We start from the raw sequence: 25,790 nt of genomic DNA on the forward strand, positions 1-25,790 counted from the left end.
AATAAAACTCTGTAAACCAAAAAAAAAAAAAAAAGGTAGCGCATTTGTATTCTGCTCAGCGTTTTAGAGCTAGTAGAGGCAGCTTTTGAAAGAACAGGTGCACCCAGTCTTTTGGGGTACCTTTCTACCAGCTTTCCACAACTGCAGACTGAAAATTTGTGCCGTTTCTTTTCAGAATCTCGAACTGGAGAGGTGAGCTTCTTGGTTATTATAATGCAGTTTTTCAGCAATATTCCCTAACAATTACCTGAGGTCTTCACGGAACAGCTGGATTTCCATGCGGTTTAATTACATCAATCACTGATAAGGTGCCGTTTTTTATTGTTTTTTTGCTACTTTTGGTCCTAAATGAACTTGGAAAGAAATATTTTTCAGTTTCCTGCTTCATCTTCTAGGAACCGGTTAGGGGAAAAAGAAAACTGTGAAGTTAAAGATGCTGTTTTCAGTAAATGTGTTCAGGCTGCTCTTACTAATTTTGAGGACTCATCTGTCTGTAAACGCCTGCAATCTTTTTACTAATTTATTTTTTCTATAACTAAATGACTACCGCGCAGCAGGGCATTCTGGGTAAATACTACTAAACTAAACACGCGAGGGGAAAATGGCTCGTGGTCTTTTACTGGAGACAAAAGCGAAATCCTTCAACTGCTAAACTCTGATGCTATTCCATTTTGTTTACAAAAAGGAGGAAGTTGCGCTCATATCTTCTCCGGAGGTTTTTGTGTTGTTTCCTTCAGTGGTTCTTGATGCTGCGCCTCCACAGGGGGGAAGACAGGGTTTGCAAACGGTTTGCTTGATTTGACAGTGCGGTGTGACAGCGAACCGCACCAGCTGAAAATGTAACAAATGTTGCAGTTTTGGTCCCCAAGGAACATAGTCCGTCAAACTATCAAATGACAAAACACACTTAATCTCAATGGGATTTACCTGGTGAAATGCAGGTTAATGTTAATAATAAAATAATCTATTATGGCTGTGTCGTGGTGGCGTAGGGGATAGCGCGACCCATGATTGGAGGTTTCGAGTCCTCGACGCGCCGTCGCGGGTTCGACTCCCGGACCCGACGATATTCGCTTTGCGTTTTCCCCCTTTCCTGTCAGTCTACATTCATATAAGGGACACTAGAGCCCACAAAAGACCTCATGGAGGGGAGAAAAAAAAATCTATTACTTTATGTTGGTCCAAGTGAAATCTGTGGTTTTTAACATGATAAAACGTGAAACAAAGCTCAAGAAGTACAAAGACTTCTGCACTGCGGTGTAAAAAACTTGCAGCACCTCAGTGATGATCCCTGTAAGGATGCGTTTCGGCTTCTCAGTGTGTGATCGATGAGCAGTTCCATTATAATCATCTTGATTCATACCCTCATCATCAGATAATTAAGATGATTTAGTCACACTTGAAGACACAGATGAGATGCAGTCCTCTAAGCAGCATGAGTCTGAAACTTATTTGTTTAATTTCAGCTTAGCATCGCTCTGAATGTGCAAGATCAGTGAGATTACACGTTGCCTCATCAGTGTGGTTTAGTACAATTGCTATGAGATTCAGCAGGAATAAAATAAATAAATACAGTGTCGCGTGAGTTGATACAGCTAAATACTTTTAAATATTTGGTTGAGTCCGGTTTCTATTCTTCCTCACTCCCACCACGTGTCCATCCGCCGTACTCGCACTTTCTGCTTGTAGTGGTATTCCTTCAAGTGTTTTTTCAGCGCGTTCGGAATGGGCAGGACGTTGATGCCGTCGTACGTGGTGCAGCTGCTTATCACCGCCCTGCTGATGTGCTGCAGGCTGAACGGGTGTGTGCGGTGGATGGGGTTGGAGAGGAGGGGCTCAAAGAACATGCAGGAGTTGGGGTCCTTGTAGTGCTCCAGCAGGCCCGTGACCGTGGGAGCGTGGAAGACGCTGGGGTCGTGGACGTCGAAGCTGAAGTTGTGGTTCCACTGCTCGATGCGCGCGTGCAGCGAGCGGCCGTAGCGCCGGAAGCTGACAGAGAACAGGTAGTCTTCCTGGGCGGAGTCGCGCAGCAGGAAGGTGCCTTCGGGTTTCCCCTCCAGCAGCGTCTCCGCCTCGTAGCGGTCCATGACTCCCCAGTAGCACGGGAGGTTGGTGATCTGCAGCAGGTCCGGCACTAAACAGTGAATGTAGTCGATCTGGGTGTGGAAGCGGTAGCCTTCGTGGGGCGTCTGGTGCTCGGTTCGAGGGAGCGAGGCGGCTCTCGAGCTTGAATTGCTCACCGCTGCCGCCGCCGCCACTGCCACTGCTGCCGCCTCCACGTCGACCTGCGGATCGGAGGTGGCATCCGAGGCGTGGAGGGAAGCGGACGCTGAGGCCGCCACTTCGTCGAGCGTGTCCAAGCAGCTCTGCAGCAGGAGCTGATGTTGCTGCTGCCTTTGGAGAAGCAGCTGTTGCTGCTGGTGAGCCGAGGCGCCCTCGGTGCCCGCCAACTCGTTCATGCCGTGAGCCAGCTTGGGGCCGTGCTTGTACAGCGGGTTGATCTGAGCCGTCACCTCGAAAGTGTGGATCTCGGCGTTGGGCGGCGGCTCCACGCCTTGCTCGATGCTGATGCGCCTGCGCTCTCGCAGCTTGTCGTCCACATCCTCCACGGCGGCCGTCGCTGAAGTCGGGGCGCTGCACACCACCACTGCGGGATCCAACAGGGGAGGCTGGGTGATGGGGGCCGTGTGCTGCTTAATGAGATACCACTTCTGAGCCAGCTCTGACCCTACGGGGAACGGGCAGTCGTCCAACATCAGTTCGCTGAGATGGATCTTCCGCCTGGAGGAGGCGCAGGCAGCTGATGATGAAAAGGCCTGCGGGGGTGGGGGTGGCGCCGCTGCAGCACTGTGGGTCTTTATCGGGAAACACTGGCCCATTGCGTCCTGGATTTTTTGCCTGAGAGTGCGGCTGCTGCTTGAGCCTCGGCCCTCCGCCTCGCCGAGGGGGGGTAATTCTGCAGCAGAGCAAACGGTGCCCTGACTTTGCTTGGCAGTGACGCCTTGCCCCGGAGTGGAACCCGCCACGTCCAAGTCCTGCCATTTCCAGGTTTCCTTCAGCGGGGAGGTGGAGGAGGAGGTTTGGCTCCTGGCCTCCAGATCGTTCAACAGTTCGCCATACTCAAACCCGTCACTGACGGGTCGCTCGGCGGCGGTGTCGTGCGTGGAGAGACCTTTTTTCTTCCCCTTCCCGCCTTTCCGGCCACCGCCAGAGTCTCTTCTCTCCTCCGACCGGCTCTGTCTCACTTTTGGGCGGGCTCCCCTCTCGCGCTCCTTCCCTCTGTTTCCCGACTCATTTGGTAAAGACATTATAGATAGGATAAGCTGGATATGCAGTTATCGTTTGGCAAGTCTGTCATCCACATCACTAGTTTCAGATGTGTGTCAATGTCCAAGTATAGTAGCCCGCAAGGTGTTGAACAACCTGCAAAAACAAAAAATGAAAGCACAATTTACTACTCACAAGAAAAAATTCACGCCATACAGGCACAAACAAATTTGACCCATGCTAATGGTTTGTAAAAAGTCTTAAAATATTTTCAGTCCAACAGTCTCGTACTAGAAACGTTTACAAAAAGTTTTTTTTCAATTGAACACAACAATTTAATGGGAAAAACAAAGAAAAAAATGTTTTTTTTTTCTCCACCAAAGCAACAATGCTTTCACAAGGCTGGAGCCTTGAGCATTCCTCCTGCTACAATCTCTGAATATTTCAGAGTCCTAGCTCCTCCTATCAACTATTCTCTTCAGCTAACCCCTGTCATAGACTGAGGTCCAAAGACTGAGATGGAAGAAAGGTGATTGTGTGTCTGGTAAATCATTTCTACGTTGATGTATTGGATGTTAAAGTGCAAAGACCAAATGATGGCCTGTCTTCCAATTTTCCTCCAGATTTTTATTTGAAAAATTCTAATATTTTATTTTGGCCACACACTTCAAACATGGTTGTTATTTTGTTTTTCCCCAAATAATGAATATTAATTTTAGGAAAAGTGAATTAGGTGAATATTTTTGGTTTTTGATTTATATTTACGGAGGGTTCCCTGGCAATATGCTTACTGCAGTATTTGCTGATCTTTTTTGTATACAGTCACAAATGTCAATTTAAAGTTTCATATATATACACATTTAAAGAGTATTGGTGAAAACGTGTTATTATTAACTCTTTGGAGCAAAAAAATTGATTGTAAATCGATTTATTCACTTTATGTTTATTTCTGTTTGTGTACAGGAACCGCACATGAAAACGGTCGTTAAACCATTCAGACTACCAACACAAAAGAGACGCAATCAAAACTGTCAGATGACTTTATTATCCCGTGATTATAACTCAGAAATAGTCCAAATAGTTTGGATGTATTTTTTCTTCCTTTCCTTCTTACGGAAAGTTTCTGTTTATATCACGAGTTTGTGGTGCATTTGTTCCATCCTAAAGAAAAACTTCAGATATTTCACGAGATTTTAACATACATGGAAAAACCTCACGAAAGCCTGAAACTATAGCAGAAAGTACGATGGCATCGTAAGAAAACTTACAGTATTCAATTTTGCCGCATGAAGTGATTAGTGCATTATTGCGAGAGAACGCAAAACCTATAGCGAGGGAACGCAAAAAAAACAAAAAACAAAAAAAAAACACGTCTCCTCGAGGGCTCCGAAGATATTGTTCTATTGAAATAACAGTTAAAATAATGTTTTCTTTTTGTCTGCACATCCCTACCATAGATGTCAATTATCAGCTTACTGGCCTGTATCATTAGAAGGTTTGTATATATGCACTGATGCAATCTCAACAACCTAAGTTATCGCTGTACTTCGGTGACGATTCATTTTTGACTTAAAACTGTTTTAACTCAAGATTTTCAGACAAATACCAGAAAAAAATATCAATAGGCAATTTTAGGAAATGGAACCAGATAAAAATAGTGTCTCAGTTATTGAGTTGCAACATTATTCATCTAATCAAGATTACGATGCATAGCGTAAATAATGCAAAAATATTAGATTTAGAATATTTTTGCCGATCCACATACTATTAATTATATCATTTTGGTTGAATCGAAAACCAAAAAGTGATTTAAAAAATGGATCTTTATTAAATTTAAGGTGAATCCTTAAATTCACCTTAAATTTAAACTTAAATTTAAATATTATTTAAATATATAATTTAAATATCAACACAAGGGGATATTTAATACGGGCTGAACAGTTTTAAACCTAAACTACTACGATTTAACCCCACGTTTTCTACTTTCATTCAAAAATCTGAAGTTACTCAAACCAGTTAACGTTTTTATAATAACTTCATATTCTGGAAAAGACTGCATGGTATAAAAGCATCCCAATGCAGACACTGTCCATTTTATTTTCGGTTAAAGCCAAACACTGTAATGTTGACTTACTTTCTCGTACTTAAAACACCAGGTTCTGTCTCCTTAAATCACACCAAGTTGCTGTGATTTCGAGAAAGACACGGACATGCATCAACTTTATATACATTACTAATATTAACTCCCGTTTAATATTGGGGGATCTTTTGTTTTGTTTCTCGCAAATGTACTTATACTGCATGTTTTAGAAATACGGGGAAAATGTTAACAGCATAAGTTAGCATCTGAGCTAAGCTAAGTAAGGGTACAAGCTAAGTTAGCTTAGCGACTAGCTTTCTGCCAACTTGGCTACCAACTCCTGGAAAGAAACGACTTAGTTTTAATGGTGAAACAACTCGTAAAACTTAACTTTAGTTGCCAATACACAAAATTAAAACCTACCTTGAGCAACTGCAATGCAGTTTCCATGTCAACTACGTAGCTTTTTACCTGATAAAGTAAGGACGTTAACAAGGAAGCTAGCTGTTAGCTTAACGAACAACAGACGGGCGGGGGGATACTACCTATGACTCGGAAGTGAAAGCCACACGGAATTGTAGCAAATTTCTAAAATAAAAGCAAACAAGACGTTTTTATATGAATACAATTCTTCTCCAACTTACAAAAGTCAATCCAAGAGTGGACACAAAAAACACAACTTTAGTTTGCAAAAGAACTGAACCTCTTTATTTGGACTGTCATGATCCGACGGATGTTGTAGTTCAGACCATTCACACACAAAAGTGACAGTAAAAAAGTAGAATAAAGCATGTGATGCAAAAGGTTCACAAAATATTAGAAAATGCCAGGGGAAAAGTTATTTATAATTAAATATAAATTGTACACGACAAACACGCGCAGTGTGACCTACAGCTGGCTGCAGTATTGAACTATCATAAACCCTGGGCAACACTTGGTAAATGTCTCCATATGACAAGCTCTGTGCCCCTTCTATTGGATTCCTAACACCAGGCTGAACTCATGAAATGCATTTCCCCAACTCATTTCTTCGATCGCTGGAATGTAAACATGGAGTAAACGTATTCCTTGGCCCGTTGATAGTGTTTCAGTTTACTCATCGCATCATTTTTATTTTTGGCTCAGATAAGCATTGTCATCCCCTGCTGCATCAGCATCATAAACACACACTTGCAGAAATCTGTATTGTACCTCTGTGTCCATTAAATGTAATAAATAGTCTGTTGAAAGCAACAGAGGCTATGAAAAGGACAATCTGAGCCATTTGTAACAACACAGCTGATGAACATTGTGGACTGTTAAAAGAAAAAGTAGATTGCATGTTGTAAAGCCCGCATTTACCCCACAAACTGGAGTCCAGACTGTGGGTGCAATGCTTTTTTTTTTTTTTTACTAAGTCAGATCAATCCGAGAGCCTGCTCTGAAGAAATCCATGACTAGAATGCGGCCACTTTTAAAATAAATGTTTCGAGTGTTTCCATTTTAGGCACCAGATGAACAGTTTTATCAGGACATGGACAGCTAACAGTTTGAAATCACACGGCCAGAGAAAGCTGTTCTTTCTCCTCACCGCGTCATCCAGACTTTGTATAAACAGGGAAAAAAAAAAAAAAAAAAAAAGACTGAGTGCTATTTGGAGTCCACAGATTTGCAGACAGAGGACTGTTTTTTTTTGTTTTTTTTAAGACTCCACCCAGCCATCTCAAAAGCGAGAAGGCTTCAGTTCTTTTATGCGTTACATTGCGAGACAATAGATTACTCATGACATCAAATATGAATCGGGGGATCATCCCAGAAAGATGTAAACAGTGACATTTAGGCGATATGAACACAACATCTGTTGCAAGATGACTGGTCTCTAGCTGTTGGCGACACCTGGCGCCGTCAGCCATCATGTCCTCTTATCTACAACAGTGCTGCATTAGTGTGGCAAAACATGCGATTATAGAAAAGAAGCACAAGTCATCAATATCAAGGGAAGAGTAAAAAATACAATTGGAAAAAAGATATCTGTAAATAACCATCTTTACTAGACAGACCTCCTATGGCTCTGTTGAAATAATATACGAATGGGTTTTTTCTCTCTCTCTCTCTCTATTCCCTGCCTTATGAAGCAACCAAAAAGTGATCCAAAAAGTCCATTATCACACAAACATGCACCTCCGGCTCTGTCACATTCAAAGACAGAGGCTGGGAGAGGAAAAAAAAAAGAAAAAAAAAAAAGACAAGTTTTTGATTCAACACTGATAACAGTTAACGTAGGGAGCTCTGAGACTTGAAACACAGACAAACAGGAAAAAACAAAACATGGACATCGTCAAGCACCTCAAAAAAGAAAAAGAAAAAAAAATTGATTCATCAAATCATCACGTTGGCCGTTTTTAAAGGACGAGGGCGCTGCGAGCGTTTCTTAAAACATTTTCCAGAAGACAATCGCAAAGTTCCCCTTTGCTCCACAAGAGAACCGAGATCTTTTTCATTTAGCGTTCACTGGATTGTAAATTGAAAACGCTCCGGCCTCTTCACTTTTATCAGTTCAATATCCAACAAGCTCCTACACGGTATAAACCTAGGCATCTCTTACTAAGCCGCCCTCTCACCCCTTTTCGGGGTTTCCCTGGCACAAAATGAGATTCATCATCATTTATGACGTAGGACGTTAAAATAAAAGGCAAGTTGCAGCTGGCAATAATTTTTCACACTATATTTTTTGTTTAATTGTTCTGCTGCAACTCGCTACAAATATCTTTCACAAATTAACAAACGCACAACCCTTGTCTTTGGCTTTGTAGAAGCTTAGAGGAGGACAGTTGCTTTGTTTTTTTTTTTTGTTTTTTTTTTTTTTTAACTTTATATCTTAAAGTGAAACAAAAAGAGATGTCCTAAATTTGAAATATAAACTATTACTCACTCCTGTTTGGTCCTCTGGTTTCCGTTTGTGCAACGAAATCCCCAACGAGGACATCAAGAAAAAAAACAAAAACAGCCTAATTTTAAAGCCCTGACTAGAGCTGCCTATGGGATTAGTAGGTTAACACCAATCTCCAGGTGAAACCTCAGAGAGTGTACCATGATGACCAATTATAGTTAGTCCCTAATATCAAAGATAAGTTAATAAAAGTGCCTCACTTGTGGCTGGAAACTTTTTTTTTTTTTTTTAAATCTAGAACATGGGTGAAGGGGCTGTCAGTGTATTGTGGATAGAAAACCTTGTTCCAAGGCAGTAAGAGAAGAAGAGCAAATTCAGGGCAGAACCCCTAAAGACAGCACCAATCCACTGCTTCTTTTCTTTTCTTTTCTTTCCTCCGTATCGTGGTAAACTGAACCGCTGCACGACCATGTCACAGTCCTGCTGCAGGTGACATGGCACAGCCGACACAGTTCACCGTTTCTCTGTTCCACAATATAATAATCATCTGTATTCCATTTTTAATAAACTTAGTTGTATATAATAAAGTACAAAAATATTAAAGAACATATACACAGTTTTTTTGTCATATTGTAGTGACTGCGTTGCGTGTTTTTGTTTTTTTTTTGTTTTCTTTTTTGAAGCATCACATCTGTCTTTGTGCTGAACCGAGCAGGCCTCAAATGAAGTGTCTTTTTTTTTTTAAATTCCTCTTCATATTGTTGATGTCCGATCAGTTCCATCTGAGAAAAAGACGAGACACAATTAGGCAACAGCCTGCACTGAGTGTATACATATTAGTCTTAATTTTGTCAGGCAGGGAAACACTGATGTTGGGGTGAAATTGCCTCTCTTGTCCAGTAGGTGGTAGTATGAATCATGACTAGAACCCATTAAAACAGCATTTTTTTTTTTTAAGTTTTCCATCTTAATCTTATTCCATTAATCTTTGATATTAATGAATGCATTTCAGTCACAGTTATTGTATTCAAGACAGTGGATAAAAAATACGCCACCTATAGGATGTCATTTTACTTTTTCTTTTCTTTTTTAAACAGTACCATCTATTTTCAAAGTTTTCTTAATCTTTTTTTTGTATTATTATTTTTTAGATTTAAACAGTTTATTCCCTATTCAGGAACAGATATAAATAGCAAATACTGGAAGTGACACAATCAGTTGAAATAATTCTATATTCATCTGTAACATTATACTTCCCTTACAAGTTGAAGCCTTTTCCTCTGGTCGCCCTCACTTGCCGAGTTTCTGATGACCATACTGAGCAATTTGACATTTCGAGAATAAATTTGCGTAATGTTAACACGCTAATTTAAAAAAAACTCATCATCAGCTTTATTAAAGGCACAAATGGGTCCATAGAAAGATACGTCGTTTTTCTTTTTCTAAAACTTGTTGCCACCAGAATGAGGTGGTTTTTTTTTTGTCTTTACCAAAATTGGTTTATTTCACAATACTGCAATGAAACACTTTTTTGCATTGAGTCATGTGATTAGCAACCAGATGTTGCCACAGACACAAACAACCAAGAAGACAATGGCAGGAAGTAGCTGGTGTGTTTTTTAATGACTTATAGCATGAACGAACTTATTTCCGTATAATATTAATTACGCAAAATTTTGTTCTTCAGCCATTAGCAGAATTTTGACAAAGTTTTGCACCAATTTGCAATGGAAATGCAAACAGTGATTAGTAGCTTTCTTCTGGCCACACAGCTGTTTCTCATAATTTCCCATCAAACACACCACATGTTGGGGGCCTTTGAGTGAACAAACATGTAAGGTTTCATAGGTAGTAGCTAATGTGTGGTGAGGACACTTACCCCCTAAGGCATGCTCCGTCATACTGAGGCACAGTGACTCCAGCGTGGGGTTGATCTCCAGGTCAGAACCTGGAACTTGGCATTCTTAAGAAAGTGGGAAGAATCGGCATTAAGATCCTATTTACTCAATCATTTGATTTTTGTCGCTTCTTTTCATGCTAAATTTTTTAAATGCTTGATATGTTTTTCTTGCATGTAGAAAGAGGACGGATGTGTGTGTTTCTTTAAATCAGGATTAAAGCATGCTGTGAGACAGAAAACGCACCAAATAGTTCAACTTTATCAACTAATGAAAGATAGGCAAATTGTTAGCAAAGAAAATAGTTGACATGCAGGTGTCACAGCAGCAAGTTAAAGTAAGTGGGGGCATGCATACACACACAAATGTAAAAAAAAAAAAAATAAAAAATAAAAAAAAATACAAAAAACAATCAAAACCAAAGCATGCTTAAAAATAATACAGAACTGCTACTAAAAATAGTATTGGGAGATATAAAAAAAAATGCAGCTAAGTATGGTAAGTCAAATTATATAGATTGTTATGTTAAATGATAGTGAGTTGTACGAGTGAAAGTCTGCTTTGTCCATTGTCTAAGCAGTAAAAGAAGTATTATTGTTTTCTAATTGTTCTATTATGTTCAACTGAGATACACTTTTAAATATGCAATGTCTGTCTGCAAGCTACAAAAATGAACCAAAACATTTTGAGGCATGCAGCAAGCTTTCAATGTTCATATAACTTCTGTAGCTATTAGCAAGCCATTAGGTTGTAGTCACATTAGCCACTTCCAAATAATCTAATTAATAATTAACAGTTTTAGATGAGGGGAAAAAAAAAAAAAAAAAACACGGTGCAAACATCACAGATAAAAATGTATAGCGAAAAAATATTCTTAAGTTTCTTACTAATAAAAAGAAAGGCTTATTTACATTTATTTTTTTTAAAAAGAAATAACTGCAGCTTGTGGGTAAGTATATGAGCATAATGAACATGTGCTGAGGTGCGCCACCTTGCTGCTGGAACATGAGCATGGTTTGTGGAGATGTGTGGACAGGAAGCGAGTGGGTCCGCTGCACAGAGCTGCGACTCTGACTTGGCATGCTGTTGCTGCCCCCAGGATTGGCAAACCACAGGTTCTGTGGAGGAAAACAATACCGTGTCATATCAATCCCATTCAGATCTTTGGAAACCGTTTGCTAATCATTCAGGTATATGCAAAAATCATTTTAAAAATGGGACTCAAGAAAAAGGACAAGAAAGGAAAATCAGTGTTTGTGATAAAGTTTTTTTAAAAATGCACTCGGTTCTAATTACAAGCTATGTCTAATGTCATCCACTTAAGCGTCATTCCAGTTATCAACATTTTTGGATTTATGAGTGCTTTGACCTTTCATACAGCAGGTATAGCACCTTCCAGGATTTTGGACAACTTTTGAATTTTTCCCTATTTTTCTCCACAATAAAACATCTTTAATGTATTTTATTAAGAAACTGTTTCATTCACCACCATAATGAAGCACATAATTGATAATTGGAAGGAAATGTATGCATGTTATGCAAATCAAAATAGAATTTTTTTTATTTTTAACATAACACCTTGAGTGAAGTTGAGGAAACTGTAAATGTAAGAAGATTTTCTGAGATTTCACATAAAATACCAACTCTATGAATATCACTTGACAAAATGCAAAAAAGCTTAATATACTGAAATACTTTTTAGGGTATCTACAGGTTTCAGCAAGTGAAATTTAAGACCTTTCTACTGCCAGCTTGAATGAAATTTAAGTCTTAATATAGGTGATAATAGAGGACCCTGCTGGCTTGTATTGGTTGGCAAAAGAAGTGGTCCAGTGACAAAAACAAACATTGTCCAGCCAACTTTTTCTATATTTGCTCCTACCCAGGACAGACGCATAAAAAAAGCTAATTAGCTAGCAAAGGTATATTAGCAGCTAGTTAGCGACCGTGCTTGGTCACAGAATACAGCCACTATGTTGGCATGCGACTCAAACTTTTGCCTGACAGAAAAATCCCACAACAAAATTTAAGACCTGTGACTAGTGTATTTAAGACTTATTAACTTTGATAAGTTGAAGATAACATTGAAAGTAACATTTAAGGCCAACTTACATTTTTAAAAATGAATTTAAAGCATTTTAAGACTTTCATTTTACATACATAAATTTAAGACTTTTTTTTACAGATGAGTGGACAGCTCACTTTTAGCTTAAGATCACGCTATGCTAGGCAGGATCCATTTTTACATTCCTTGGAGGTAATACTGACTTGTCTACCCTGTCCTGCCAACGCAGGATTAGCGAGTGTGTGGCGTGGAGATGCTCCACCGATCCCGCCAGGAAGACACATGCGCCCAGCTGGGAGGCCACGAGGGGTCATTGGGAACTGCCTCTGGCCCCGTCGGCTTACACCCCCACTCACAGAGCCTGCTGTGGGCAGGGAGTTTGACCCATAGTTCCAGCTGAAACAGCACAGGTAGAAAAAGGAAGTTATATAGAAGAAAGAGGAGGAGGAATTCAGTGAGGTTACATTAAGTTATTCTGACAAAAACAGTGGTTAGGAGAAAGATTAAAGGAGGCCTTTCTGTCGGTACTAATGTCATCGCTTAAAAAAAGCAGGAGGCCTGCTGCTTCCAGGTGACCAGCCTTTTCTTGTGAGTTTCTGAGAAAGCCTAATAACCCCCACCCCCCCAAAAAAAGCTTCTAAAAATGTAGTTTCTGATAACTGATACGGCTTGCATGCAACATACTGACCAAGAACGAAAATTAGAAGCTACTTCTCACCTCGTGTGCTAGGCACTTCTCAATAAGTTGAAGGTAACAGCTGATGTTTTCTTCATCTGGCCTTGAAACCAGCAGCTGGGTGCACACTGAAATGGCCAAACAGTATTTTATATTACCATACATGTAAAGGATGTGAGGCAGATAGAGAAAAGGTCATAACTTTTGGACTTACAACTGACAATTAATAAAGATTCTAATAGTAACGTGTAAGAATCTTGCGTCTTTCGTCAAGTGGGATTTCATGTAAAAGACCAACAAAGCAGAATGAAACCATTTAGTGGAAGAAAAATGCTTAACGGCCTAAAACAATTTTTTACATATAAATAGCAGTGGACTTGTATTGCTGTCCAATTACAATAATACTATTGTATCAAATATTAAAAGTCCAATTTGAGAGGGTCAAAATTATTTTGGAGCAACAGCATCATTAACATTTGCAAAATATTTTCATACACCCAAAGCTCCAGTGGAGAAAGGTTTGGAGTAAAGCATATACACAAATTAAATGGGCCCAGTGAAAGTCCAGACCAATAGAAAGTCCGATTTAAGATTGAAATAATGCTGTCCATAAGTTATTCAAATCAAATCTGTATGATTGGATCCAAATCAGATCTATTGGACCTATCTTTAGTCTCTAAAAGTGCAAATCTGGGTAGATACATGCACTAAATGACTTGTAGCTGGAGTTTCAGTGAAATGTTGGGATGGAAACATTTGGCTCATGAGGCAGAGCTCAATGCCAAAGCATAAACATTTTAGTTTCTTTCTTCCTTTTTTTTTTAATTGTGCATATTTTTTCCCCATTTCCAACCAAATTCCAATGAAATAAGCTGAAGATTGTCATTGTTATGTGAAACAATGTTGAAAGGTTTTGTTTTGGAAACATAAATAATTTCACAAAACACTGTAAATAAGTAATACAATTTTACCTATGAACCTAATTTAACTCCAATCAGCCACAATCTGATTGTGGCTGATTGGAGCCACAATCAGGAGCCACAATGGGAGCCATTGGAGCCACAATGGGAAAAGGTTAAAGTTACCTTTTCCCATTACACGAGTGAACTGTCCCGCTATGTCTCCATCTGAGATGGGTGTGACCGGACTGCAAGTCGTCTGTTGAGGAAGTGGAGGTGTCCGAGACGGGTTGTGCTGCGCTGGGTGGACTGTAGGCCTTAATTGGTGTGATGATTATCTGCTGAAGCTCCTGGAGGGCGTTGCGCAGGTTTCCTCCTTCCAAAATATCCTATCCGGACATGAGGGCATCAATATCAAAAATGTGGAAGTGTGCGCTCTGAATTTAGATGTTTGATGTCTTTATTTATTTATTTTTTTTAGCTTCAGAGGAAGCTGAAATACTCACCTTCTCTAAAGACTTGAGTATACTCTGTCTCTCTCGCAGCTTCTGGATACTCAATGCAATCTTGTGTCGCGCTCCTTTCGTGACGTTCTGAACAAGACAGAAGACAAACAGCAGACTGGTGTGAGAAGCCGTGTCTTCAAGGCACACTGAGCAATTTATACAGTCACTAAATAACAAACCTAATCACCGTCTGTTTCAAGGAAGGCGAGGGAAAGGGAAAAATATTCAACCATTTCCTACATTGTGTGACTGGCTCAATATAACTGCAGGGTTCATTGTTTAATTTCACGCCTCATTGAGAGCTTACGCAACACCAGGTTTGAAGACTGTGCAGAAATCACAGTCGGCGAGTAGTGAAGATGACAGAACAAATGGAAACACCTGAGATTCTAGATGTTGCTCCGTAAGGATCATCATCTCCTCGTAGGTCATCTGTGAGAATAGGGATGCATATTTATGAAGGCGAAGGCTCTTCAACCATGCAGGAACATCTGCAAAGAGGACACACAACGGTCAAAAACAATTAGCATTAGATGATTAAAAAATATCAACCTTTTTTAAAGATTGGCAAAGGGTGTATTCACACCAGGAAAGTCCCTTGGTCCGTTGGTTTGGTCCGGACCAAAAGCGGACTTTTTTTTTCTTTTTAGTTTGTTGCAGTTTGCTTTCACATTGTGCTTTTTTGCAAGCAGAATTTGTAAACAAAGCCACGCGGGTAATAATCATTGCTCCCATTGGACATAAATGACGGAGGCGGGACAGAACAGAGACCCTGAAAAACAAACTTTAAAAGACCTGATAGTTGCATTTGTGCTGTTATTACAACTGTAGTACCATTTTGAAAGTTAAGAGTTTTTTTCTGTTTAAGAGCTATGCCACGTAAAATAACATTCTGCAGCTTTCCTTTGTGTAGTAATTTTGGTTCCAATAGAAAATAAATGATTTACAAGACTATCATAGTTTATGTATCAAAGAAGACCCTAGGCTTTAATATGATGGCTACTGAACTCAAGAAGGTTTATGCAACAAAAATTGTAGGTTTTCCTCCTTTTTTTAAAAGCGTTTAGCTATTTTCAGCATTTGACCTGCCAATCAAACTGAAGTGAGCTACTGAGCCAAGTACAGTATCTATAGGCAGATTTACATATTTGGTCATATTTTCCTTTACAACATTATGCACATTTACACACAGACTACCCAGTCAGGTTTTGAACTATTGTAAATTTACTGGTGAAAAATGTATGAACATGATGCACAGTCAAACTAGATTATAGCTTTTTCAAGTGGCAGGGACATAGTAACATTTTATAGCACAATCAAGTTGTAAGAAAAATACAAAGTATATGAAGTATAATTTAAATTGACTTCATAATTTAACCCTTTAAATTTAACCTCTGCCTTTTAAAATTTTTTTGTTCTTTCTGAAACTCCACCTGCAGGAAGTCATCACAACATTAACCCTCTATTAACCCTTTAACAACGTTTTTACCAGCGTTGCACTGAGAACTTGCTTGTATAATGACTTTAGATGCACAGTTCCACCAAGTGTTTGCCAATTGGTGCTGGCTAGTCTGAAGGAACTGGAACATAATTCTCAAATCAAATTGAAGAGGTTGGGGTTGAAGAGCCATGGGTTGCAGAAAGAATCACAAATCAAATTTTTGCTCACAATTTCTAAATAGCAATAAAGACAAAACGAATCAACACAACAAAGTATACAGAATCTAGAAAGTACAGCTGATAGTAAAGTTGTATAGTGTACAACATAGTGAATATGACGAGAGCCAAACGAGAGCTAATTCTGACCTTTCATGCCGCTGCCGTCCTCCAGGAAAGTGTTGCGTGCGGAGCCCTGCTCTTCTGTCTGCTCGCTGCCTGAAGACGCTATGCTGCTCTGAGGTGAAAGTGGTGCGTGGTCTGTGGAGATGAAGTTCTGTCGCCCCCCCGCGTCGTCCTGGCTGCCCCACTCTGAGCCACAGGCCTGGGAGTTGGAAGGGATGACCTGCATGGGCTTCTTCTGAGGGCTTGGCTGCATGTGTCCGACTAGACCTGGAAAAGCGATCAAAAGCAACCACATTTTTCACCCTCGTAGTCATCTCTATTGTAACAGCGGTATTCTAACACCGGGGTTCCCAAACTTTTCCATGCCGTGGCCTCCCACAGAGCATTAACCGCTGGCCAGTGACTGACTTTGGAAACCCACAGACAATGCTACAAAAGATGTAGAGAAACATTTAGAAAGTTTTTGATTATCTGTTCAAGATAATCAATATAACCTTTGATTTTAGATGGTCATGAGTTCTGGGGCAGGAAATATTAACAGATAATATATTATGATTATTACCAGAAAATCTAATTTTCTTGTGATTACAAGAAAGTACGAAATATTTTATATAAAATCACAAAATTTTATTTGACCAGACCAAAAATATCTATTTTCTTGTAGCAGATCTTTTGGTCTTTAACTTCGCCAGAAAATAATAAATGCTTTACAAACAGAAAACAAAAATTATGATTAAAGAATTTAAGAATGAGGGTTTTCAGATTTTTTTCCATTCTTGTATATTTTTTCTCATGTCTCCAACTTTCTGAAGCCCTCATAACGCCCCCTGGCGGCCAACACTCTTCCTGTACATTTGACTCAAATCAAAAGCTTACCACCCATACCTGTGTTATTTCCGTTCCCACTGTTTGGCGAGGACAGCCCGCCTGGGAATGGCATGTGTCCGTTCTGACCCGCGGGAGATGTGCTGGACGACGGGGACTTGTCTGGCCACGCGTTGCCAGGGTCGAGGGCCTCGGCCGAGCCGGGCCATTCGTCCGAGCCCTGGCGCGGGTGGTAAGGACTGGATGGCGCCCTGGATGCGTAGCCGCTGGAAAGGTGCTCCTCCAGGTGGTTTAGCCACGAGGCGAGCGAGGTACGATCCTCCATGGTGGTGGCGGGGTGGATGAGTGCATAGGACAGCAGCTGCCGGCTTTCCTCCACGAAAAGGCTACTCTCAATGGTGTGAGTCAACACTGTCTGCAGCAGCTTCATGTATTCACATTTGGCCTCGCAATTACGTGGTTGAAGCAGAGGCAAGTGGGACAGCAGCAGGGACACCACCTTTTCTTTCGGCTCCTGATGCCACTGATTGACGGTTGCTGGTTAATATATATATATAAAAAAAAAAGGTAAATTGATGAATATTTTCCTACTTAGTAAAGCAGTTTCATGATTATATCATTTACTTATAGATACCAAAACATAGGGATGTCAGTTACTGATTATTGAGTTAATCTGAAGTCGACTGATCATATCAATCAACTCACAATTAATTGATTATTAAAAATCTGTGTTTTCTTTTGTATTAAGAGGGATGACAGTCTTTCCACAGCGTGAAGGGATTGCTCTGGTGGCCTTTATTTGAGAGTGGTCAGACAGGAAAGCAGGTAATGAAAGACGGAAGACATGCGTCAACAGCTGGGACTCAATCAGTGTCGGCACGTGGAGGACTGAGGCTCCTCTTTAGATGCTTCACCTTCGCATCATGGCTGCACCCAACATGATTCATTTTTTACAATATTTTGTGTCAATTGAATTAAACAGTCTGAATAAGCAGAAACATAATATAATGTCTATTAAAAATAACAAACAGGAACCTCTTAAGACATTGATTACAAGAAAAATAAAAGATGAAAAACAATAAAATATATTACACATTTAAATCCCCATGAACAGAGCATTCATGTACAGGAATGTGAAAACGTCGCTCCATAAAGCGCTTTAATCGACAAAGACAGCTCGCAAAATCAACTGCGTTTATTTTTCTGTTATGCCCGTCGCTTTTCTGTCTCATCATCCCCAACCTTCGTAGCACATCTGTTTTTTATTTTTATTCAGAAGCTCCATCATGCAGTTCAGCTGAATGTGCTCTACCAAGGGCAAACTTAAGGAACTTTTCAGGTGCTTATAATTCAAAGCAGAACCGCATAAAGGAAATATTTCATCTCACACCGGACTCTGTATGGACACTCTCTTTCCTGTTCAAATATAGCCCCGCCATCTTTCCTCCTGGTGCAGCTGTCTCTGCCCTCTGCTGGAGGGCGGCCAAACTACAAGACTTAAAGAAGGTCTAACTGAAGACCTTAAATGTCCAATTGGAGCTAATTTTAATCTACTAAACCAGAAATCAATAATTAGTTGTAAGTTGATTAATTGTTCAAAGCCGTAAGTGAAACGGTAAATCGGAGTTACCTGCATTGTTGGCCTCAGCTTCAAGGATGTGAATCTCAGTGCAGTCTGCCAGCCAGTGTTCCAGGCAGATGTGGAGAAAGCGAGCCTGCGTGCGGGATGCCCTCTTCAGGAGCGACAAGAGCGCCACCGTCTGTTCGCACTCATTCCAGCCTTTGAACCAATCTGTGAGAATACTTACCTGATCCCGGAACATCATGGCGTAGGGAGAGTGGGAGTGCGCGGGCGGGGATCTGAGGGGGTTTGTTAAGTTTAAGACGGGACGAGTCCTTCCCCGCACAGCGGGGGTCGGGGGAGTCGTCGTTTAAACAGTCCAGGGTTCCCCTCAGGTTGGACCGAGGGGGCCCCCTCACATGGTTCAGGTGCTGGAGGAGCTGCAGATGCGAATGATGTCTGGGATTTTTCTTTTTCTATTTTTTTTTTTTTTTTTAAAGATGTCTCGATGGTCACTGTGTGTTGGCTGTAGCAGGTAATGGCTCACGACGGAGGAGCTGTGTTACTTCACGTCATCTGTGCCCTATTTAGATCAACAAAATAAAGTTAAATCAATTCTCAAAATTGTTATTAAGAATACAATTTTTAAAACTACTTAAAAAATAAATACCAGTGTTAACTCACTGGTATTTATTTCCGTGTTTGAGGTAATTTTCACATACAGCGCCACAAACCTGGGATTTTATGATAGGCCGACACAAAGTACCATATAGCTGCGAGCTGAAAGGAAAACAATTCATCATTTTTAAAACTTTTGCAATTTAAAAAACCAAACAAGTCTAGAAAAGGTGATGGACATTTGTATTAAACCCTATATTCAAATCACTAGGGCTGAAACGATTAATCGTGACGAATCGATTATTTAAGTAATCCATTAAGACTCAAAAGAAAAAGGATAATTGCTGAAATAACAACACAATTAAGCAAAACTGTAAAAACATATTCATTTTGCATTTACGATTAAAAAAACATATATATGTTCTACCTAAGGTGGCATAGTTTTAGCTTCATCTAATTCAAATTCTGTTAAATAAGTCCCCAATTTCTCAATTTTGAATTCTTGCGATCCAATTAATAACAGGTTGATTCAAAAAATAGTCAACAGATTGAATCTACACTGAAAATCTACACTGCAAAGCTCCGCCCTTTCTGCAGAATTGCTTTTTGTAAAAGCATTGGTGCTAACAGCTGTGTGCTGCTCAACACATAGAATATACATTGAAGTTTTGTGGCTGGGACATGATGCTAAAAAATGAGTGTGGTATCAATGCAATTTCTAGGAATAGCAGGTTCTTCCACCTATGGAAGTAAATAAATTATGAACACAGAAGTTCAAAAAGTTCACCGAGAGAAAATTTGAGTAGACAATTATGAAATAATATCCAAGCAAAGCCAGTGACGAAGAATGGAACATAAACAAAAGCGTTCAAGAGTTCAGTAATCAAAAAGTTGCTTCCCAAGTATATCTGAATAAACGCATGTTCCAACAAGAATAAAAAAATATATGTAAAAGAAAACCAATAAATCAACTAGTCCTTGGACGAGTATTATAGTCTGTATTAGTTAATAGCGAAAGAAAAAAGTATTACTCCAAACTATACTGTTATAAAACGAGTAGCAAAGTTTGCCTTTCTATGATATAATTATAATCCAAATGGTCTGCTCAAGAGAAAATTGTTCTGCACATCTAAACAGCAAAGGGTATGTGAGATTTAAATGCATGTCACAAGAGCTACCTCCCATCGCGGCAAATGGTATCTCACTTAGCATTATAGAAGAAAAACTAAGCTCTATCATATGTCGACTGTAACTTGGAAGTAGTGGGTGTGTGAATCGTGATTTTAACAGTGACAATTAAACCAAAACGTGTCCTCAAACAGTTGAGCATATTTAGTAGCGGTAAACTGGAGTTAGCCTTGTCGGCCTAGTCTCTGGTGAGGGATTCGGGATTTGTATTGTTTTGCGTTGACGCTGCTGCTACACCTTTTCTCCGTTGGTACTTAAAGAATTTGCGACGAAAACGGTCCAACTAAAGGTAATGTCTCTTGAGATAAGGTAAGGGCTAAATAACAACACAAATATCCATAAGCTGTTATTTACAATACATGGAATTTGAAAATGTGTTTACCTTTCTCGGATGTGCCTGGTTAGCGAGCTAGGCTAAAGTGCTAATCCACAGCTAGCTCGACCGAAGAGTAGGAATAGTTCTGCTAACGGCTGCAGTTACGTTAGCTTAGTTGGCAGAAACGCTTGTTTTCATCCCCACGCATAATAACCCTTAAGAAATGTCATTGGCGGTGGCGAGAAACTGTTGTTTTAAATACAACATTTTTGAATAAGCGTATGTACAAAAACGCTAGTTGGGATACAGAAAATAAGGAGTGTACGCCTGGAGAAATCCTCTTCGATTTTGAGTTGACGTAAGACGTGGGCACAGTGTCATACGTTTTCACGTACGTAAGATGGTTTTCCGCCCACTGTTCCAGACCTTTCAAAGCTTCCATTGACGGGTGAATAGTTTGTAGGTTATCAAAAAAAAAATCCTTACAGAAGTCATATAGCCTCTGTAGGCTTATGGTGGTCTCAAGGAGATTTTTTTAGAGGGGTGGGGATGAGAGGTGGTAAATTTGAGTGTAAATGGAACACAAGTATGCGGTCTGGCCATAAACATATTTTAAGCAGAGGTGGGTAGAGTAGTAGATTACCCAAAAACCACACTCCAGTAGGAGTAACATTACTTCAACGTTTTTTATTCAAAGTAAAAGGTAGCCGTCCAAGAAATTACTCAAGCGACAGTCAAGAAAAGCATTTCGCAAAAAGGTTGAGAAACTAATCAGAAGGTATAATTTAATATTTAAAAATGTAATCGTACAGACAAACATATTAGGTTACAAAATCACAAAATTAATATGAATGAATAACATAATTGTGAAATTCAATAAATTCAACCAGAAGACAAAATGTTCAATAATGATATTTTTATTGTAAAATTATGAAACTAATAGAGTGTGACATATGTAGAAAAGGACAAACTAGTTCCTACATGCATGTTTTGTAAAATAAACATGTCTTCACCACAACGTATTATTGTCGATGTGAGGAGCTGCCATTCTGGATCTCAAAGCTGGCATTCGAAAAGTTCTCCGACTTTCCGAATGGGATGTCCCACTTTGTTCCAGTTGATTTTTCCAATTCAAAAACTCCAACTAGGAGTGAAATGCAGCCCTCATTCCTTATCATTTCAACTACAGCGTTTCTCGTATACCATTTAAAATTATGGATTGATATATCTATCTTGTCATTGCTCACAAAGCTTACACGCTGGGTTGACGTGGAGTACATCTGGGATCAGTACTTGACCCCTTCCTGTTTTCAGTTTACATACTTCAGGTTGGCCGATTCGCTCAGAACACACACATTTCCACATTTCCAGAGCCACATACATCTGTGTGAAATTTGGAAGTGAAAGTAAGTAAGTGGCAATGACATGCAAGACAATAGCCCTGGTAATCCTGAAAATAATCTGTTTTCTTTCTGTGTCCAGCGATTAAGAACAACATTTTTGCAGCTGTTCTTGTGCAATACGATGGCTGATCTTATGTGAGTAAAAAGAGGAAAGAGTCCTGCTGCAGACTCTAGTTGCGTTTCTGCCCTCCCCTCGTCAACAGAAGGAGGATCTGCTGATAATCTGACAGAACGTGTTTGCTGCAAGCAGTTTCAGCAAGGCAGTGTCACACAGGACAGGATCCTTTCAAGATGGTAGGTGCAGTCAATACAGTGGCTTTTAGACTTTAGATATACAGGTTAATTTCTCTGGACTTCATGAAATTTTACCCATAAGAATTGAAAAACGTGGATGCATCAATTTAACTTTAGTACCAACGCAAAAGTCGACCATCCGCCTCTCATGTTCAAACAGGAAACTAGATTCTCACTCGTGCAGAATGACACTTCCTGCTCTTAGCATGTAGGAATGATCAAATTTGTTATGAAAGTTTAACTCATCTATCTCTTTTGGCTTATTTTTTATTAGGTCATAGTTCAAGTACTTTATTTGACAGATATGTTCTTGCAACCTGTTTCCAGTCAAGCTCTCTGGTCGTGTGCGAAGTGGAAGAAAGCCTGAGAGAAAAACTGAAAAAGTTCAGATTTCGAAAGGAAACCAACAATGCAGCCATACTCAGTAAGTACTGCAAGCACTGTATTCTGGTGAAAAATATTCAATTTTGTTTTTACAAATGTAGTCCAATAGATACTTTAGTACTTCAACAATAATAAAGAAGTTTTGTCTTTTTTATTTCAGTTAAAATAGATATGGCGAAACAGCTTGTCATCCTTGAGGAGGAGTATGAGGTAAGTTAGCTAGTTTATTCAAAGTTTAGCCATCCTGTAAATGGGAATGATATTGTTTTGGAGCAGTCAAGTGAATTTCCTGTCTTGAATTAAGGTGATGCGATGGAGACCTTCAAAGAATTTGAAATCAGCATCAACAATAAATCATCAAAATACCAGTCAAAAAAAACGTGTAAAAATCTGCTAAGGATTAGCAGACATTTACTCATTCAGGTTGACTGTTGTTATTTATATTTTCGACATGGCCTTTTTAATAACATACAAATAAAAACTGATGCTCCTTCTGCATTTGCATTTACTTATTCTGCTTTGAAATAACTTCCATCCTTCACTGTCTTCCAGGATATCTCACTGGACGACCTGAGAAATGAGCTTCCCGAGCGCCAGCCCAGATATCCTGAGAGAGTCGACAGTATTTACCCGTTTCGTAGAGAGTTGGGAGTCGTAGCAGCAATGATCATCGAAAAGAGATAGAAATTAATTTACATTTTCCCCAATCTTTGGCAAAACCTGCACAGGTCATGAAAGTAGACGCTCACTCCATCACTAAGGCTCACTTTGTGGTTTGGGACTGGATTATTCTTACTGTTAGAAAAAGTTTTTACCATTCAAACTGAAAGGTTTGCACAGTTTTAAAAAGATAGGCGATTCTCCTTGACAACAGCTCACATACATCGTCTACAGCTACAAATACACCCATGCGGATGGGAGAGTGTCTTATCCCCTCTGTTTCATTTTCTCAAGCCCAATGGGTAAGTAATTACAGCTTCCTGAATCATAAGATCTTTGAATTTTTTTCATGCCAGGGATGACCAAAGTGTGGCCCGGGGGCCATTTGTGGCCATTTAATTGAATTTGATGCTCACCCCCTACCAACTGTCATTCAATAAGGGTACAAATTTGGCTCATCCAGCACAAGTACCTGGCGTTTCGTATTTGTCAGCAATTTCTTGAAATGGAAAATGTTAAATACAACTCAACATATTAGCCTTTATATAACCAAGCTCTAACGTGGGACCACGTTCATCCAGAGACTTTTATTGAAAAGCTGACTTTGCTGCACCCAAACTTGCTTCCATCAGACATACTAAACTTGGCTAAATATAGCAAACATTTTGAAAGAAAGTGACCCAAATCTGGCTCAATTGGCTCAATCGAGCCAAAAAACTAATTTATACAAAATTCCTTTTTAGTTTTTGGATCTAGAAGTAGTAATATTCCTTTACTAAAATAAAAGGACAACTTTATTTGCCTGATCTTTTTTTGGTTTTTTGATTTTGTTTTGTTTTTGCTTTTTGTGGCCCATGAGTACTTTTGACTAAGCAATTTCGGACCATGTGACAAAAAAGTTTGGACACCCTAGGTTCACAAATTCCTCTGGAAATATTACTTGCCTTGCTGAATTGTGACTATTATTAAAACTATTGTTATGATAAAATTTTTAGAAAACACGGAAGCTATTGAATAAAGGGCAAGAAAGTTAATTGATAGGAAAACACAAAATGCATCATCAGATATCCAAATTTGCTTGATTATGTGAAACAAATAAATGTTATTAAAATTAAAATCTGTAAGGCAGCAAATTACTTTGTTTTCTCTCTGTATGTTAATTTGACCCCTGTTTTATGACAGGGTGTAAGCCAGAGCAGCAGATGATGTATGCAGGCAGCAAGAATCGACTGGTCCAAATCGCAGAACTCACAAAGGTAACCGTCGGTTATTAGTTCTGAACTATTTCTGATTGACGAGTAAAATGGCCGACATCGAAACAACATTCACTGACAGACATTAGCCAGGACTTCATGTTATGCTAAGTAAAAGTTTAAAATACTGTTGTTCTTTCCATTATTTGGATTTTTTGTTTGTTTGTTTGTTTAACTAATAGCATCTCTTTTACTCTGGAAGATCTTTGAAACCAGGAATGCCGACGACCTGACGGAAGAATGGCTCAAGAACCAGCTGGCATTTTTTCGCTGAAACTGCTTCTCCTGCAACTTTCAAACCAGCTTCTCATTCCCTAAGCAAGATCCTGAATTTGACTTCCTGTTTTGTTTGTTGTGACATTAAAACATTCACGTACAGCAGCAGAGTTTTGGTTTCCAGGTTTTTCCTTAATATTGTAACGTAGGGTTTCTGTGAGCTTCCATGACAATTATTGAGTCATCAAGTTAATTTACCTTAAAAATAAGCACGTCATATATACATTTTTCCACTGAAGTTGGTTTTTCAATTCTGTAAGTGTAATGCTGTTCTTTGTAAGTTTTAGCCCTGATTTAAAGCTAAACCATGTTAAATATATGTTATATATATATTTAACACCTATTCTTACGTAATTGGTATTTAGTAACGACTTGATCAGAACTCCAACACATAAAACAAATGAAAGTAATCTGAAGCATTCCTCTAAAATAAAATAAATAAAAAAAGTTAAAGCAAGAAGCAAAGAAAGAACAAATAAAACTTAAGCTTATTTAAGACTGAGATGTTTGGTAACTGTACATTATTCGATTGATTTCATTTTGTAAAGTGCGATGCAATGACATTTGTTGAGAATTGGAACAAAATAAATAAACTGAACTGGTTCTGGCCTACTCTGCATCCCCAGAACCAGAACCGAACACGGAGAAGCAGCATTCAGCTTCTGTGAACCTCAAATCCGGAACAAACTTCCAGAAAACTGCAAAACAGTTGGAACACCGAGTTTGAACTATAATGAATGAATCATTGACCAACATGATGTGTATTGATGATTCTGATGATGGCACTTAACAAAATGTAACATCTATTACTGGTTTTCAAAACTGTTTACTATGTGATGTATGTAAGATTTTTTTTATGTTTTCATGTTGCTGGAATATGCTATACAAATAAACTTGTTTGACTCAAATAAATGATCCAATTTCATTTATCAATAATCTCATAAAATGTTCCATCTGAGCTTCCGTGCAG

General features: G+C 39.3%; 3 protein-coding genes across 6 annotated transcripts; 1 reads left to right on the plus strand and 2 right to left on the minus strand.

Moving 5' to 3' along the window:
* Positions 1–1,435: 1,435 nt before the first annotated feature.
* Positions 1,436–6,002, minus strand: socs9 (suppressor of cytokine signaling 9). The gene is made up of 2 exons (XM_044119226.1): positions 5,771–6,002; positions 1,436–3,423 (listed from the first exon to the last, which is right to left on the minus strand). Exon 2 carries the CDS (start codon positions 3,306–3,308, stop codon positions 1,641–1,643), a length of 1,668 nt encoding a protein of 555 aa, XP_043975161.1. The 5' UTR covers positions 3,309–3,423; positions 5,771–6,002; the 3' UTR covers positions 1,436–1,640.
* Positions 6,003–7,354: 1,352 nt separating this feature from the next.
* On the minus strand, positions 7,355–20,937 carry LOC122832448 (protein Smaug homolog 2). Its single transcript, XM_044119231.1, is given in 15 exon segments — positions 7,355–8,998; positions 10,096–10,179; positions 11,106–11,232; positions 12,383–12,589; positions 12,684–12,785; positions 12,898–12,983; positions 13,941–13,999; positions 14,001–14,143; positions 14,261–14,347; positions 14,642–14,751; positions 16,067–16,309; positions 16,928–17,404; positions 18,498–19,011; positions 19,163–19,208; positions 20,617–20,937. Coding segments are annotated over 13 exon segments (1,950 nt in total). The 5' UTR covers positions 18,694–19,011; positions 19,163–19,208; positions 20,617–20,937; the 3' UTR covers positions 7,355–8,969.
* On the plus strand, positions 19,235–25,695 carry gmfg (glia maturation factor, gamma). 4 transcript variants are annotated; one of them, XM_044119227.1, is made up of 9 exons: positions 19,235–20,543; positions 21,865–21,956; positions 22,033–22,247; positions 22,575–22,671; positions 22,792–22,841; positions 23,184–23,233; positions 23,511–23,593; positions 24,474–24,547; positions 24,747–25,695. In XM_044119227.1, exons 3-9 carry the CDS (start codon positions 22,245–22,247, stop codon positions 24,816–24,818), a joined length of 429 nt encoding a protein of 142 aa, XP_043975162.1. In that variant the 5' UTR covers positions 19,235–20,543; positions 21,865–21,956; positions 22,033–22,244; the 3' UTR covers positions 24,819–25,695. The 4 variants fall into 4 exon arrangements, with proteins under 4 accessions (XP_043975162.1, XP_043975163.1, XP_043975165.1 ...); XM_044119228.1 differs by having other exon boundaries at positions 19,235–20,523; XM_044119230.1 differs by lacking the exon at positions 21,865–21,956.
* The last annotated feature ends 95 nt before the right edge of the window (positions 25,696–25,790 follow it).

Source organism: Gambusia affinis, linkage group LG06 (assembly GCF_019740435.1).
Source record: "Gambusia affinis linkage group LG06, SWU_Gaff_1.0, whole genome shotgun sequence".
Taxonomy (NCBI): domain Eukaryota; kingdom Metazoa; phylum Chordata; class Actinopteri; order Cyprinodontiformes; family Poeciliidae; genus Gambusia; species Gambusia affinis.

Bases quoted from the DNA above. Each gene is read 5' to 3' on its own strand.
- socs9 (XM_044119226.1), bottom strand. From the start codon at position 3,308: ATGTCTTTACCAAATGAGTCGGGAAACAGAGGGAAGGAGCGCGAGAGG.
- gmfg (XM_044119227.1), top strand. The intron at 23,234-23,510 runs ATATCCTGAGAG...ACAACAGCTCAC, and splicing joins CTTCCCGAGCGCCAGCCCAG to ATACATCGTCTACAGCTACA. The intron at 24,548-24,746 runs GTAACCGTCGGT...TTACTCTGGAAG, and splicing joins AAATCGCAGAACTCACAAAG to ATCTTTGAAACCAGGAATGC.